Source organism: Mya arenaria, chromosome 2 (assembly GCF_026914265.1).
Source record: "Mya arenaria isolate MELC-2E11 chromosome 2, ASM2691426v1".
Taxonomy (NCBI): domain Eukaryota; kingdom Metazoa; phylum Mollusca; class Bivalvia; order Myida; family Myidae; genus Mya; species Mya arenaria.
In genome coordinates this window covers 64354338-64371878 of record NC_069123.1, presented here as the reverse complement: position 1 = coordinate 64371878, position 17541 = coordinate 64354338, and the positions used below count along the sequence as shown (strand labels likewise).

General features: G+C 33.0%; 2 protein-coding genes and 1 non-coding gene across 3 annotated transcripts; 2 read left to right on the top strand and 1 right to left on the bottom strand.

Moving 5' to 3' along the window:
* Positions 1-2342: 2342 nt before the first annotated feature.
* Positions 2343-8829, bottom strand: LOC128212888 (MAPK regulated corepressor interacting protein 2-like). Its single transcript, XM_052918282.1, has 6 exons — positions 8745-8829; positions 8548-8632; positions 5062-5186; positions 4364-4411; positions 3228-3281; positions 2343-2572 (listed from the first exon to the last, which is right to left on the bottom strand). Exons 1-6 carry the CDS (start codon positions 8821-8823, stop codon positions 2499-2501), a joined length of 465 nt encoding a protein of 154 aa, XP_052774242.1. The 5' UTR covers positions 8824-8829; the 3' UTR covers positions 2343-2498.
* Positions 8830-9017: 188 nt separating this feature from the next.
* Trnag-ccc (transfer RNA glycine (anticodon CCC)) lies at positions 9018-9088 on the top strand. The gene has a single exon. It is a non-coding gene; the product is annotated as a tRNA-Gly (tRNA).
* Positions 9089-13930: 4842 nt separating this feature from the next.
* On the top strand, positions 13931-17528 carry LOC128212895 (uncharacterized). The gene is made up of 2 exons (XM_052918291.1): positions 13931-14192; positions 17177-17528. The coding sequence occupies exons 1-2, from the start codon at positions 13944-13946 to the stop codon at positions 17375-17377; spliced, it is 450 nt and encodes a 149-aa protein (XP_052774251.1). The 5' UTR covers positions 13931-13943; the 3' UTR covers positions 17378-17528.
* Positions 17529-17541: the final 13 nt, after the last annotated feature.

The following is a 17541-nucleotide window of genomic DNA, read 5'->3' as shown; positions in this document are numbered from 1 at the left end:
TGACTGCTCATATCAGAAATATTTGCAAAAAGGTTTATGTGTACAGCACAACAAGTCAACATAGGTCACAACCAACATGGATTAAATAGACCTACTATATTTTATACTTTTGTACCGTCAAATTTTAACTTCTGTTCACCAGCTTGGTACTATTGTATTATTCAAATATACTTACATATTTGTAGAATGCGGACTATGGCTCTAGAAACGTTCAGAATTGTAAACAAATACTGCTCCGCCAAATTTATATGACCTTGTAGTTAAAAATTCAACACATATACACTTAAGTTATTGTAATATATTACAGATTCCAGGTGTAAGAACAACTGCTTACAGAATAAACAAGAGCTGTCGTAAGACAGCGCGCTCGACTACGCCACTTTGACTTAGAAGTGAATACAATAATGATGTATGTGCCTGTCAAAAGCAATAAAAAAAATCAAATTAAAAAGTAAACAGTGACCATAAATCTCGGGGGCCCAAAACACATTATCATGAAAGGTCTCTATAAACTTTTTATATATACCAAGTTTATAATATTTAACCTCATTGTAAGAAGGTCGTCATTTATTGTGCGAAATATCAATTCAATTGAATGAAGGGTATAGAATTTTTGTTATTAAAATCCAAACTTGCCCTACAACTTCAACCTGCCCTAAAACTTTAACGCAGTTTCAAAGTCAATCAGGGACCATAATTTGTATAAAGGATAATATGGAGTTATCTAACCTCATTATGTGATGGCCCTGAAAAACTGTGTCAAATATTAAGTGAACTGAAGGAAGGGTATTGGACTTATAAGAGAAGATCCCAACTTGCCCTAACACTTTAACTGGACGCCGACGCGAGTAGTATAGCCCTCCTTCTTCTTCAAATAGTCGAGCTAAAAAGTATGCTGAACCCATGTTGTCGAAATCACTACCAGCACAATTCAGGACCTGTTCTAGCTTCAACCGATTTAGACGCCTCATCTCATCTTATATTGCAGTGGCAGGGACTTTGTTTGTGCATTGCTCGTCAGCATGGTCAGTTGGGTTATCACAGCACCAGTGGAGTATATATGCATGCCTGTTCTAGCTGTGTGTTTTATTACTGAGTATGGCTCCCTCTTGTGTGTAGCTGCGTGTAGCTAATTGCTTTTTCTTGTACGAGTCAGGTGCTTTACATAATGCTTTTCATTTGCTGTCATTGGTTATGTTTAGCTGAAACTTGCAGTCAATGAATCATTTACCTAACATAGTTTTATATGTATGTTTATACATACATATTTATCAATTTGTGTAATGTAATAATAGTATGTGTAATGTCATCTGAATAACTATGAAAGATGCCTAACATGTATAATATAAAAAACCCACTAAATATCAGCTATGATTAAACTTCTTGGGTACTTGGCCTTGTTGGTCAGAATCATTTTTGAAATATTTACCATTACACTTGCATTTACAGTGTTTTAATTGACATCTTAGCTTAGCATCTATTATTCATGCTACTTTTACATATTTTTTATTTAAGAAATAAATCACAATGCTGTGATACTACACTGCTTTTAAAACCGTTCTTATTATCATCAATTCATTTTATGAGATAACCATATTCTATTATTGTAAATATTCATATTATTTTTAGCATCACTAAATTTGCGACTGCAGCTTTTATACAATTGTTAAACCTTAACACTGAACTTTAAAACATAGTTGGTTAAAAAGCTCATCAAGCATTTGTTGTACTTGTTGTTATCTTGCTCACTCAAAATAAATCTTATCTTCTTTATTAACCATAATCATAATTTTTCAAGAGAAGATGCAGACAAGTATCCTGACAAAGTTAAATAACGATTGGATAAAACCTGGAATTTATGAGAGATTTCTTTTTTCTCTAGGATTTTACCTAGTGACCTAGTTTTGACCCGAGGGGACCCATATTAATAATTGTTCAAGACAATATTCATCAAAGTATTCTGACCAAGTTTCAAACAATTGAATAAAAAGAACTGTCAACTGTCAAATAATATGCCCGTCTTAATTTGGGGCCACCAAGTTTGGTTATAAGTGGTTCTGAACTCAGGTGACAAATATTCTGAATTCATACATTGTTTAAAACAACATGCAGACAATTACTATGACCAAGGTTCAAAATAAATGGATAAAAACTATTGAATTAATAACATGGAATAAAAACTTAAATGACTTAAGCCTGCCTGCCCTGTTTTCGCCATTCATTAACCCTTATTTGAAAATATCTGGCTTTTAAGAATTGATGCAAAGCAAAATACTGAAATTGCTCAATAAATCAAATACCATCATTGGAGAAGAGTACTGTACTTCAAAAGAACACAAAGCTTGATTGCACATTTTTCTTAAAATTTTGTACATCAATATTTACAGACAGTGACATAAAAACTTGCACGCAATTTATTTACAAAATGAATGTGTAATGAGAGAGTCCTATGAGCATGACGTTATCAGCATGAGATTGGTTCCCCGAAGAGGTTTGTGTCAACTAGGCGAGCCGGTCGCCTGCGCATAGAGGCGATCACCCCAGAACTTTTCCAGATCAAAGGCCTTGAAATCTGAAATGTAAAAAGTGTACAATGTATATGTAATTATCGTTTGATATACATAAAACAATGCAAAAGAGCGATTTTACAATTGGTCAGCCATTATGTTGAAGTCTCACCATAACAATAATAACCCGTCCCTACCCTAAAATACAGCCAATCATATTTCTGGTTAACATACCATGCCCACACAAAAATCAATAGGGGTTATAAATAGAATGACCACAAACCATGTGCATACATATACTAAGTTCAAAGAAAAGCCAGCTGTTTATTTTTTTAATTGATAACATTCCTTTTACATTCTAAGATCCATCAATGTAGTTTTTATTTATGTTTTGAGTTATTTCAAGATCCTATTAGCGGTATTGTCACAACTTTTGGTGCCAGAACCATAATTTATGACAAAAAAAATAAAATAACGTGTGTTATCTTCTAATATTCATAAATTCAAATGTGAAGATTGAATAATTTATATTTTATACTTTTTAAGTTATCTATTTTTTTCTGGAAAGATGGACATACAGAGGGTAAACATATAGTCCACTCCGTTGAAAGCAGAAGGGTACTAATAAACTACAAACAATCAGAAACAAAACTAACAGATTTTTAATTGTTCTTTAGACAATATGCTATTGCACTTTAAGTTAAGTTATTTAGTATTTACCATTCAATTTTGGGTTTGGGTTTTTTTCCCTGTACAATATTGGTCCAGCAGGAACTGAATTAGAGTAAAACAAGAACATACACAGTAAAGAAATAAGTAATCAAACTACATGTATGTAATAATTGGAAACATAAATGTCATGGAAAATATTGAACAATAGCACCGCCACTGCTTATCTGTTGTTGGTTTTCAAATGACCAAGAAGATCTCAAATTATATGTCATTTAGAGTTATAGGATTACGTACGTCGTTTATTGTCATAAAGGGAGTTGTGTAATAAGTTTTATGTTTTACATCTTTAATACATTTCAAGCCACAATCTAATTTTTACACTGCTCCCAGGAACACTACAGCAGTGACAGTACCTTATGCTTTTGATTAAAAGTAACCGGACAAATTAAGAGATGTTTTAATAACAAGAGCACTGTGGAGCAGTCTTATTTAGTTGAATAAGGGGCATAAGTCAACATTTGTTGAAGCAAGAGTTATGGACATATTGCACATTGTCACTGTAGATTATGCATACAAAGTTATGGCCATGTTAAAGTTTTCATCTGACTACCTTTTATCAAGATGCACAACAATTATAAAACCTAATATTCTGTAATAGGTTTTGCTACAAATGTTCATTTTGTCACTTGTAACATGGCATTGTGTACAATTCTTTAATGTGAATAACTTGAAAGGTTATCAAGTTAGTTTATTGCATTACTTTTTTCCAATTTATCAGGCCGCATAACTTGAAATAAGTGAGAATTATGGCCTGCTGAATTCTCTATGGCAACATGTGTATCAGGTTTCATTGTTTATTGGGAACAGTTTTTGAATTATGGACAATGTAAAGTGTTGGGGCATTGATGATGATAACAATAATACTAAGACTATGGCAATTACTTCAACTTTTCTTTTGAAAAACAACAACAGATAAGCAAAATCATATCAAATAAATGATATTATGTATCTGACAAAAGATAGTTTGGTCCTGTGTATCAACTAAGGTTTGTCAAGTCATTACCAATGTATGTAAAGAAGGTTTTGATAGAATTGTGTCATAAAACACAAAGGAACATGTTTGCTTTATAGTGACAAAGCTGGTACATTCTAGCAGAATGTTGTTAAAGAATAAGTATGTTTACCTTCTTTGTGACTACTCTTTTCTAATTCATGGTTGACCCTGCTCCAACCTGCAATAGAATGAGCATTTTAAGAAACAAATACATTCCAAGAAAATCCACAAAACAAAAAAAAACACATTTATAAGACCCATCACTCCCTTATGTCATTGCCAATAAGACCCATCACTCCCTTATGTCATTGCCAATAAGACCCATCACTCCCTTATGTCATTGCCAATAAGACCCATCACTCCCTTATGTCATTGCCAATAAGACCCATCACTCCCTTATGTCATTGCCAATAAGACCCATCACTCCTTTATGTCATTGCCAATAAGATCCATCAGTCTCTTTTTTCAAAATAAGTTTTGAATGAACAAGCCCATAATCTTAAATTATTGTTTGGCATAAAAGACCCAACAAGCCCTGCTACATAAAAGCTAGAATTTGACCAAGCCGCGAAAAATATTACCAGTGCAGGGCTTGCAGGTTTGTGCTTTTATCAACCATCCACGTCGAATGTTGTCTGACAGTGTCTATGCATATTTTTTAATATAAATTGCACACACAGAGGAATCCCACGCTTTGGTCACCTCTGTTAGGATGAAATGTTTAGTTTATGCACTGTTCTTTTCAAGGAGGCAATATTTTATTGTAGCAATGAGGAAAATAAAAAAAGATTGATAAAGCAAAGTAATTCAGAGGGTTTTCTAACTTACCTTCTGACAAAATTTTTACTATCTCTTCGTGTTGAACTGAATACTGTGGCTGGGACGGAGAACTGTTTCGCCTCATATAATGCTGATGACGACCTCTTGTTCCATTGAACACAGGCTTTGGAGAGCTGAAACAGTGAATATAAAGTTTAAAAGTTTTTAACTGAAAATAGCAATTGAACTAGAGTTTTTTTTTAAAAGTGCTTGTCTCCCCCATTGACATTATGTGGTCATAGTTGAGAAATAACCAATGCTGGACATGAAATTTGTACTTTTGGACTGGAGATAAACTACGGTAATCAAACCTTGATATTTGGTATATTCACCTGTATTCAATAGTGAACATCTGCTGCACAAGATCAGTGATTCTATGAATATTAAGAATTAATGTGATAGATGGACGTAAGAAGTTCCATTTTGTTTTATTTCAATCTGGAGCATGCAATCATCACTGATGGTTTTGCGGAAGTCATGACCAACTTGCAAACCAAGTTTGAAGTTCCTGGACCTAAAGGATCTTCAGTTATTGAGCGGAAACTGTTTTCTCACCTCAAGGGTTCTGTGACCTTGACCATTGACCTACTTGTCTCAAAATTAATAGAGGTCATCTACTAGTTATGACCAACTTGAAAACCAAGTATGAAGTTCCTGGACCTCAAGGGTCTTCAGTAGTCTAGAGCAGGATCTTTTTTCACCTCAAGTTCACTGCAACCATAACCTTTCTCCATCCGATCTCAAAATCAAAACGGGTCATCTACTGGTCTTGAACAAACTTCATACTAAGTATGAACTTCCTGGGTCCCCGTGTTCTATAGTTATTAAGCGGAAACAACATGTGACATATGGATGGACTGGTCAACAACAATATGTCTCCCAATGAATGGGGGAGACATAACAACTCTCTTGACTGAGACATAAACTTAATAGAATTTATTTGTCCTTATTTCTGCACTAATTGGAGAGCTAGAAGGAAAATGTCTAGTAAGTTAGACAACTAGCGGCGGGTCATATCATATTTTTATATTGAGGCAAATCATTTGAACAATTATAAGACTTAGTGATATGTCACCCCCTCAGACTCTTCCCTTGGAATCTGGAATTCTGTTTATTTTAAGTCCGGAATACGAATACTGACTAATTTGAACTTTAAAATTATTATTATTAGAATTGAAGCTATAGAAAGATCTACAAAACATTTGGTGCTCACTTTAATTTAATTAGAGCTACCTTCAATTGATTTGAAGAGCTCTATAATTCAATTACTTATTAATGAGAGGAAAAATTAAATTGTTGCTATGTAGCAATAGTTATAACATCATATAATTAAAGACCTATTCAAATAAATTAAACAAGTATGCCTTTGATTACTTTGAGAGCTCTTCAAATCATTTGAAGAGGTCTCTAATTATTTGAAGAGGTTTCTAAATATGTGAAGAGCTCTTGACATATCTGAGTTTAAGTCGAACTGATATTCCAAAATGCAGGGGATCAGGAAAATATATTTTTATTTTAAGTCTTTTATGATTTTTTGTATTGAAACTGACAGCCTCATGCATTCATACTCACTGCCATTCTTTCAATTATGAATGCAAAGTGACGATTTTTATCGCAACCATTGGTCCATGATTTTATCATCAGAATCTATTTTAAGTTTAAATAGTTATCAAACACTTAATAGATACTTTGGCTAAAGGTTTCTTTAGAAAAACAATGACATTTAAATAAATAATGATGGGCAAATGCTAATCAGTGCCTACCTGTTATCGACACTCACAAGATGGCTTAAACAATGAAAACATGTATTATTATGTGGTAACCAAGCTGGACAAGTGGGTTTTCTCTGGGTTCTCCAGTTTCCCCCACAACACAAGACCACACTCTCACGTAAAATCATGCCAACGAGAGTGTTTAATATAATGTTGTAATAACGGGTCACGGACACTACGGACCATGGACATTACGGACCAGACATTACGGATCAGATTTAGGGACACTACGGACCAGATTTAGGGACATTACGGACCATATTCAGAAACTTACGGACCATGATTTATAATGTTTTTAAACATTTTTTTTTTAATTTATTCACTCATTGGTCTTAAATTTGTTAGTAAATACTTGAATTTGAGTGCTCAGTATGACAATTATCTTTAATGTAACTGTGAAAAATCCTGTGAAATTCCAATGTTAAACATCAATGTATTTTTAATAAATTATTATAACAATGTGAATAATAATGAACGAAATATGTTTTATCTTACAATGTACCATATTTCAGAACATTTCGTACCATGAATTAAACATTACTCATGTTTTGTTTAAGAACAAAATATATAATATAATTGAGATAATTATGCATTGATTTATAATTTTACATACAACTTATGTGTATATTTGTAAATGTGAATTTTAATGTTTTCATATGTGATCGATTGCGTGAGTCTGAATTAAACTTTGAATCGTCAAATTTGTTTGTTTTCCGTTTCATCTGTTGTAATTGAAAGGTTCAGTGAAAGTGCGCCATCACAATGGGTTTTCACACTTTCATGATTGCCAATTAAAGGTTGTCAGTATAATGTTTGTTTCTTTTGTAAAATACCGCCGATTATTACTGGTACAATTATAACTTATAAACACTAATTAAGGCAACAGAAATTGCCAGTTTTAAACATTGTTTAAATCATGGTCTGTAAGTTTCTGAAGATGGTCCGTAATGTCCTTAAATCTGGTCCGTAGTGTCCCTAAATCTGGTCCGTAATGTCTGGTCCGTAGTGTCCGTAATTCGTAATAACTTCACAATCGTAAAATAAACATGTTTAAACTAAACTAACGAAAACAGGTGAAAAAAGTGTCATGTTTGAAAAACAAACTGCATTATTGGCAAATGTGAATTTTAAAATAATTCATAATAGTTATGGAATTCAAGCCGTTGAAGATATTGGATAATTTTTGGCATCAGATTTACAGTCGAGAGTTGTGGCATTAAAATGGAAACAACGTTTAGAAATCATATTTTTTCACTTGAACGGCCAGAATTGGATAATTGTGGTAACATGAACCTTCTTCCCCAGAAACAGAAATTAAATTGAAAACAGACCTAGATTCACTTGTGATCAAATTATACCTGGTAATGCTTACACATTGCTTAAAATGTCATGACTCATGTGTTCAAATTTAAACTCTCTTATTCAGTTATTGATCATCAGAATAAGCGAGTTTAATTTTGAACACATGAGTCATGACATTTTAATCAATGTGTAAGCATTATACTTAGAAATATTAGTCTAAGGTCGTACATCATTGGGTACAAACGACACAAATGTCAAATGCGTAAATCTTCAGAGGTACTGTTTGTAAACATGTTTCGTAATTCTTTAATCTGTAATATGTTTATTCAGCAAATTCCACTTCAAAATGACAATGAAACTAAAATAAACAAGTTATTCAACACTTGCAACGTAACAACGTAGAATAAGACTGAGCACCAACCTCATTACAACTGCAGTTTGCTGCTTGTCGGTGTCCCTTGGCGAGGACCTCGCAATTTCAAGGTTGTTCAATGTCTTTGACGGACCTAAAACCACAAAAAATGAATCAAATCAATTCTAAATTTCAAGATGAAAATTTTGACGTAAAGAGGCATACAATCCGTACAATATTTGGCTAGAAAATCGAGATTTACTCACCGATCCGCGCATTTGCAACGAATTTGCTTGGTCTATTCGGCAAAGCATACATTCCCCGACCCATTTGTTCACTGCGCATGTGCAATATCCGGTTGTAAACAAACAGTTGTAAAGTATTAAATGTTGAAAAACATTATTAATCTCTTCTCCACGTTATTAAGAAGTTGTTTATTTATTATAATATAGCCATCTTTTGCATACTTTTACGGTATAAAGTAAATTTTAAGACCATGTGTTGAAATTTATATACTATTCTTCCCTCGGCTGTCAAGCGCGCCGCTGGTGTAGTGGTATCATGCAAGATTCCCATTCTTGCGACCCGGGTTCGATTCCCGGGCGGCGCATACGTTTTTAACTATTTTTGAAAATGTTTGTACGTTCAACCTGGGAGTAGGATATATTTGTTATTAGTTCCAAGTTCAACATGTAAACCATTAATCATTTTTTAATATATAGGACGTGGTTCAAAATTCAACATTTATATATTTGAGTAAAAAGTACGTAGATTACGCTGATGTGTAAATCTTTCCAACCAATACCTCGCGATCAGTTTCTCAAGTGTTAAAACATCCGATTTTTTTTCTGAAACGTGAATAGTGTATTCTGTAGCTCCGTAATACGTGTAGAATTGAACGGGATTAAATTTTACAGACACAGTAAAAGTTTCCGGACGTATTTTGCAAATTCAAATATTTTTTTTACCGATATTTTTGTTGAATAATTCAAAACTTTGCAAACCATTTAAGTAGATTTGAAGCTTTCCATTACCATTAAAACATATTGTCCCGCAAAAAACGTTCATTGTGACTTCTGGCCGCTCAGCCTGACTTAGTTGTTACAAATAGTTTAATACACTGTGACAATGAGACAACGTACGTAACTATCGAAGACGAAAGTCACGTAAGTTTTTCTGAATCAATGATGCATCACAAATACTTTGATTAATTTCACGCAGGCACTTGATATTGCCAAAATATGAAAAAAGTAAAGCTTTCGAACTTGACTCTGTTAGCAAGGCTGCGGAATTCCGTATTAGGATACTGAATTACATCAGGGGTGCTACCTGGAGCTAAGAACAATGCAGCCAATCCGGTTGCGTTTGTATAAATAACGGACCAATCCAATGAGTGTATGTCCATACAATTGCTCTTCAAGATGAAATTGCTATGATGGCAGCCCTGCTTGTTGATGAACCACTAACAGGAATTAACATTCTAACAGATGCACGACACTGTTGGCGTAACAATGCCAAATACAGTGATGTTGTTTGCTTAGGTGGATCAACAAATAAATGCATACAAGTTGAAACAGTTATAAAAGATGATGACATATATATATATGCTCTCAGCGCCACGAGTTGCTAGGAGTCAAACGAATTTATAACCTTTTAGACGAAAACGATTGTCCAGTAAACATACATGCCCATGACAATAACAACCAGATCACCAAATATGTACGGGAAGAGCAGCTAGAGTCCACACAAAATGCCAATAACACCTGGCACATGACGAAAGGGATTGCTAAGGCAGCCAAAAAAATAACATCAGGTTTCAAGTCAACAAGAGGTGTTGTATGGCATGAAGAATTGTCAGACAAGGCAGCTGCAATAAAAACCCATGTATTTCATGCCATGAAAAATTGTGAAAATGATACTGACATTTAGAGAAAAAATATTTGAATTTTATTGATTATTACCAAGATAGCCATGACCAATGCTTATCCACATCCAGATGCAAAACGGACCCAATGTATGAGTGTTCAAAATATCTCATCAAAGATGAAACGGCTGTTTCCATCCTGACATGTTTTTTAGAGTCCATGCCAGTTTACAAGGAGGCTGAAAAATACAAATACTGTATGGATACACATTATGTGGAATCGTTCAATAATGCTTTACTACAATATGTGGACAAACTAATTTGTTTTGGAATAGACAACTACAAACTGAGGAAACTGTTCTGGACTGGAATGAGAATGTCAATAGACCAAAAACGTCGGAGAGGGAAGTCACATATAAGAGATCCATCCCGGAATTACAAAATACAAGTCAGAAAAATAAAAACAATCAATTTCAAAGAAAACATCTGGAATAGTTGGCTTGGTCATCTTTACAACATAAAGTATTGTGAGTAAATACATGGTCTGCTCTGATCAGCTGTTTGTTTACATTTTCTCACTGCATGCTTATTAAGAACACTGAGTATAACAGAGTTTAAATCGTATGGCATGAGACCACAGTTATTTTTACTATATGTTTCATATAGACACTAACCTGGCTTTTGACTTTATACACACCCCAATTGAAAAACAAGGACATGGCATCTCTAGAACAATTCAAGACACAACATATAATCACAAGAAAACACCATGTTGACCATTGACCCGACTGTCAAAATTGAGTTCAAATACATAACCCTTCCGCCAGGGAGTCAATCGGCTACAAACAACTAATTTTCAGACAAGCTATGATTTTTCCAATATTTACATTGAAAACTATCAATTTCTGCAATAGAGTGTCAAATTCAGTCAAGTTCTCTGCAAAAAGAACATTTTTTGCTTCTTTTTCATTCAATTTTAATAAAATATTGGTTTTTGAACACAAGCACTCTTTTTTTCTGTATTCACATCCGGTCAACGGGGGGCAGATAACTGTGGTCTTGAGCCGTATATTTTCTAGTTCTGTGTAACATGTGAATGTCCTGGCCGGTCTTCGGACTTGTGCCGAATGATAACTTTCGACGATTTGTTTTCTTTGATCACGGTATAATGAATCAAACGCAAGCAAACATTCTTGATTGAAACTACTTGCAAAAAAGATATATGTGTATACATACGCGGTAGGGTTCTGAGAAAAGTAACAATGTAAAACTCGTTAGGCAATTCTAAGAAAACAAAAATAAATTTCAACGTGTTCAAAAGTCACAATTTAATCGTGATTGGTTTAATCTGAACACCATTTTTTTTACCTGGGATCAACAAACTCCCAGATAGTTGCGATATCCGTTCAATGTTTTGTGTTCTTGACCTAGTTTATCGCACGAATTTATGTGCGTTCAAACATTGTTTTACTGTAATTGTATTGGAACTTAATATCTGGGAACATTGATAAACCCATCAACGGTATGACTAAAATAACCTATTTTCGCGAAAATAGCTTTTTTGACTAAAATACGAAAATAAGGTTATTTTTGATGAAAATAAAGTTATTTTCGCGAAAATGAGATTTTGAAAGAAATATGAAAATAGAGTTAGTTTTGGCGAAAATAACATTTTTGATCAAAATATAGTAAGTTTTGGTCAAAATTAAATTATTTTCGCGAAAATAAGATTTTGAAAGAAATATGAAAATAGGTTTTGGCGAAAATAACATTTTTGACCAAAATATAGTAAGTTTTGGTCAAAAATAAAGTTATTTTCGCGAAAATAAGATTTTGAAAGAAATACGAAAATAGAGTTAGTTTTGGCGAAAATAACATTTTTGACCAAAATATAGTAAGTTTTGGTCAAAAATAAAGTTATTTTCGCGAAAATAAGATTTTGAAAGAAATATGAAAATAGAGTTAGTTTTGGCGAAAATAACATTTTTGACCAAAATATAGTTTTTTTTGGGCAAAAATAAAGTTATTTTCGCGAAAATAAGATTGTGATATAAATATAAAAATAGGGTTAGTTTTGGCGAAAATAACCTTTTTTGACAATAATGTATTTAGTTTAGGTCTACATAACACATATGACAGGTGCATTAGTGTTTCGAAACAATTGTGTTTTTAAGAAAATTGAACAATGATTATTGATAATATTTTGACATGTTTCTGTTGATCACACCTCCTTCGAAAATGTGCAACATCAAAGCGGTTATACACACTTGTTTGTCATTAAGCGGATTAAGTTAATGACAATGACCCATAATTATAGACCGTCATTGCTACTGCAGCAGGTACACGATAACACTAAAGGAAACAATCAAAGATATGTCCTTGCCGTCTTGTTTTTGAAGATGAATACCTGAAACAAAATATTGGGGTGAATAAAGCATCCTTTCATAACTAAGCTTTCAGTGCTTTGATTTTATGAAGATTTTGCTAATTCATGTTATCTTTAAAACCGTATTTGGCGAACACGTGTTGGCATGTGACTTCATTTTCTTCAAATCTTTTACATTTTCAAATAATTTAGGAGAGATTAGCGAATACAAGTCGCTTTTATTTTTATTAATGTTTTTCTTTATTTGTTCCCAGTTTTAGTACAATGATGCTTTTTATTCTTGATACACATACCAAGTTTGTAGAGTTTTGTGCTGTTCTATGTTTCTTTTTAGTGATTTTGTGTTCTATGTCTTTAGCGTTTGCCCAGTGCCACTAAACCGGGTTTATGTTTAAACTTTTGCTACCGAGCTTGTTTCTGTTGCTTTTTGCATAAATATTAAAGGGGGTGCCGACATGTCCAAAATGTTATTCTCGCCCAAACTAACCCTATTTTCAGTTTTTTACCCAAACTTATTTCACCCCCAAATTTTTTATTTTATCCAAAAACTAACTACGTTTTTGTCAAAAATGGTATTTTCGCCAAAACTTTTATCAAAATCTTATTTTCGCGAAAATACCTTATTTTAGCCATAAACTAACTACATGTTTGTCAAAGATGTTATTTTCGCCAAAACTAACCCTATTTTCAGATTTTTACCAAAACTTATTTCCGCGAAAATAACTTTATTTTATCCAAAAACTAACTACATTTTTTTTCTCCGAAATATGATTTTCGCCAAAACTTACCCTATTTTCAGAGTTTTACCAAACTTATTCCCCCCCCAATATATATATATATATATATATATATATATATATATATATATATATATATATATATACATATTTCATCCAAAAACTAACTTTTTGTCAAAAATGTTATTTTCGCGAAAATAACTTATTTTCATCAAAAATAACCTTATTTTCGTATTTAAGTCATACCCGATGAACAATGTTTTTTCCCTGTTTCATCAGTATCCCAGAAAAAAAATCTAGGAAGTGCGCATCCAGAAACTTTCCCAAGATACAAGAATCTTTATTTAAAGTCGGTATACATTACCTCAATGAGCTCTTTTTTCTGACATGCATAAATAAATAATTTGCCGACTTAAATTTTTTAATTAGTGATGTCTAACCTCCAAGCGTAAAACTTACAATAGCTTTAATTTTCAATATGGCGGCGCCCATGAGAAGATTTTTCTGTCAACTAAATTCTGTTCTATGCGCCAACAAGACACTTCATTTAGGAAAAGTTGTCACACCTATTTGTCCAGTTAGTCATCAGTCCTTACTTTTTGGACATAACTTGCACTGTCATAATGTTTTGTTTCAAAATGCAACAATGGAACCTTTGGTGTTGAAGAAATCAATGGAAAGTTTGACGGATAAGTTTGCTGAAGCTCGGGAGCTACTAGGAGATGCTGTATGTATTATTTTGATATCTTTTAATAGCATCAATTGCACTTGTTTATGATAGAATGAAATTTTATTGCATATGATTGTTAAATTTGAGTGCTGCATAGGGCTTATAAATACAGTTTAATAAGGGATTCCGAATCAGGGACAGGGGTAGTTCCGAATCAGTCGTTTAAATTTACCTGAAAGTATTTGAGAATGACCTGCATATGAAGATTTTTCTTACATATATATTGTGTTTGACGCTTTGTTATTGCTTACAACAATTTTAGAACGTGTACACATCAAAACTACCTTTGTGTACATGTTTACAAATATCGCACATGGAACAATTGTACTGACGCACCGGTAATGGAAATGCGCTTTGGATGAAACAACATCAAATAAATAGGTAAATAAGTGGTAAATACTTGTTATTTTGGGTTTTAACATAAGATGGATATTTACTTTAACAGATGCTAGCACCCCACAAAAATATATTGAGAATAAATATTGATTTTACATTGAAAATGAAAGTGGGTTATTGCGGGAATTCCGGGTCACATGTTGGGGGCTGTCTCAAAGTCTAGTGCATTGTATATTGTACAGTAAATAATGTTCTGGTAAACAATTCTGCATTCTTGAGTAAAAATATTTGTTGAAAACTCAACTTTCTACATAAAATCACTTTTTAGTTGCAAGTAAAATTCATAGTGAGTGGTTTAAAGCTGCACTCTCACATGTATACCATTTATACAACTTTTATTTTTTTTATCTCAGAAAGAGCAAATTTTTGCATAAATATCTGCAAACCAATGATATAAGATTACTGACAAAAAATCAGATTGTAGACTATTATATTTCCGTTCGAAAATTTATGTTTTATGGCTTAAACCCTTACTTAATACGGTTAACGGTTTAAGAACTTAATACGGTTAACGGTTTAAGAAAAATGCATAAAACATCATTTTTTGACTTAAATATAAAAATCTGTGATCTGATTTTTTGTCAGCAGTCTTTTATCACTAATTTTCAGGGTTTTTCGGAAAAATTGGCTCGTTCCAAGACAAAAAATAAGAAATAAGAAAAGTTGTCAAAACGTTCAAATTGTGAGAGTGCAGCTTTAAGAAGTTTGAACCAAAAATACTTGTCTGAAAATTAAATGATAGAAATCATGGCCTGAAGTTTACAGAACATTACTAAGCCATTGGTTCAGTAAATTTATGTTATAATAAATAGTAAACTTGTTCATAAAATTTTAAATGTTGCTAGATCTTATACTTAATAGTAGAAGCAACTGATGGCCATGAGGTTGTGGGTTTGCAGGGGCAAACCTCGAAATTGGAAGTTAAGAGGGATAGAACTTGTGGTTGCAAATTTGTAGCTCATTTTAGTTAGAAATCCTCAGTGAGTATCTTGTAAGTTATTTAGTGTTTTCTTTTTACTTAATTTCAAGTGAGAGGAACTGTGTATGCTGAAACATGTGGTGATCCAGTACCAAGTACATGTCAATGGCCAGAGCAAAATGAAGTTACATGGTGATGGTGTGGTGCTTCAATGTCACTACACCATCCAGCCAATGGCATCATGCTTTGATGAAACTGTTAAGAATTTGGAAGATACTGTTGCTGAAATGACATCTGGGAGTGCAATGAACCTTGTGATCAGAAATATAAACAGTTAGATTTACTTTGTATTGAAATTTTATCAGATAATGGGACAATTATACTTTTAGCTTTTCATTTTTGAATTTTAAGAAAACAGTCGAGGAATTGTGATACCCTTGGCATTTCAGATAAGATAACGTTTAAGATATTCAAATGAAACTTGGTACACATGTTTCAATAGCAACTTCATTGGGCAAAACTCCAGCTTAGAAAATGAGTGAGTAGTAATGCCCATTTTCTACTATTTTCAACACCATCATTATCTTATTCCATCATATCTCCATTTCATATATACCATGTTTGTTATCTTTATTTGTTACATATTCTTTTTATTTAATTTCTAGTCAGTGACTGGTACTGTAGGTATTAACAAAGCCAGTAGACACTGGTTTATATATTCCATGTATATTTTGTCACAATTTATTTTTGTTACTGGTCTGTGTTAAAGGTATTAACAAAAAATAAATATAGTTACAAAAGATATTTGTTACATTCAGCCCTGCTTCAAATACATTAACAAGATTGATGGCAAAATCAATCATTTTGGATTTTCACTTGACCACCTGTCTGAAACCCCACATCCTTACTTTAACCCACCAGCCTTACTTTTTCATTTGACTAGGACAAATGATTATGTAAAATAAAATAAAGTTAAATATGACCAACCTTCATATTTATATTAAAACAAAAGTGCCTGTCAATGAGAGACTGCAAGTTCATTAATTCTAACTAGGCTATTTTTTTCTAAATAAAATCCATCCAAACACCCAATTTAATTTTTAAAGTCCACATGAGAATCAAAGAAAAAAATTCTTTGGCCTTTTCCATGTTTGTTTCGACATGTGTTTGACAGTTCAAGTTGATTTTGAAACGACCCCCAACTTCAGAGAACAGAAGATGCCGTGATTGGATAAAACAGCCTAACATATCACGTGATCCTAAACACCTTCAATTGATTCGGAATTCCTACAACGAGTGTGTATATTTAGACAACAATATATATGGACTTCAGAAGTCTTATCACAATTTGAAAGTAATAGAAATCTAGTCCATATATATGAGCTCCTGAACATGTATTGTTTCATTTAACTAACTTTCCTAATATTTATACAGCACTTGATTTGTCCCTACTGATTCGGAATCCCTTACTCGACTGTATAACCCATAATAATTATAAGCCATTATAAGTGTGTAGACTATAAATAGGATGTATCTGTAGCTCTTGTCATTGACAACTCATGCTTAATGTGGACAAGATGCTTATAACAGTGGTAAAACATCATCATTAGAACTTTTATGATGAGATATATCTCATATTTAGCTCTACTGTTCTCATTGTTTTCAGAGGGAAAGTCAAGGTACAGTGTATTTTTCTGAAGATTTGGAAGAAGCCCAGGCAGCGGTCAATGAAACGCTGGCAGAATATAGGGATCTGTTAGACAGACTTTCAGATAAGCAAAGACAAGAGCTCATATCAACACTTGGACTTAGAATGGAGGAGTTGAGAGCTCAGCAAGCAGCTATAGAGGAAGAACTCAAGGAATGAATATGCGTTGTTTCTTTGCATTGTTACATTTATATACAATCATATTGATATTCAAATTTACAATCAGGACAGTTTATATGCATTTGCTAAAATAGTGATAATTCATTTTAATTGTTTTGTTTGTGTACAGATGGAATAAATTTTGAACACATTTTATCTTATAT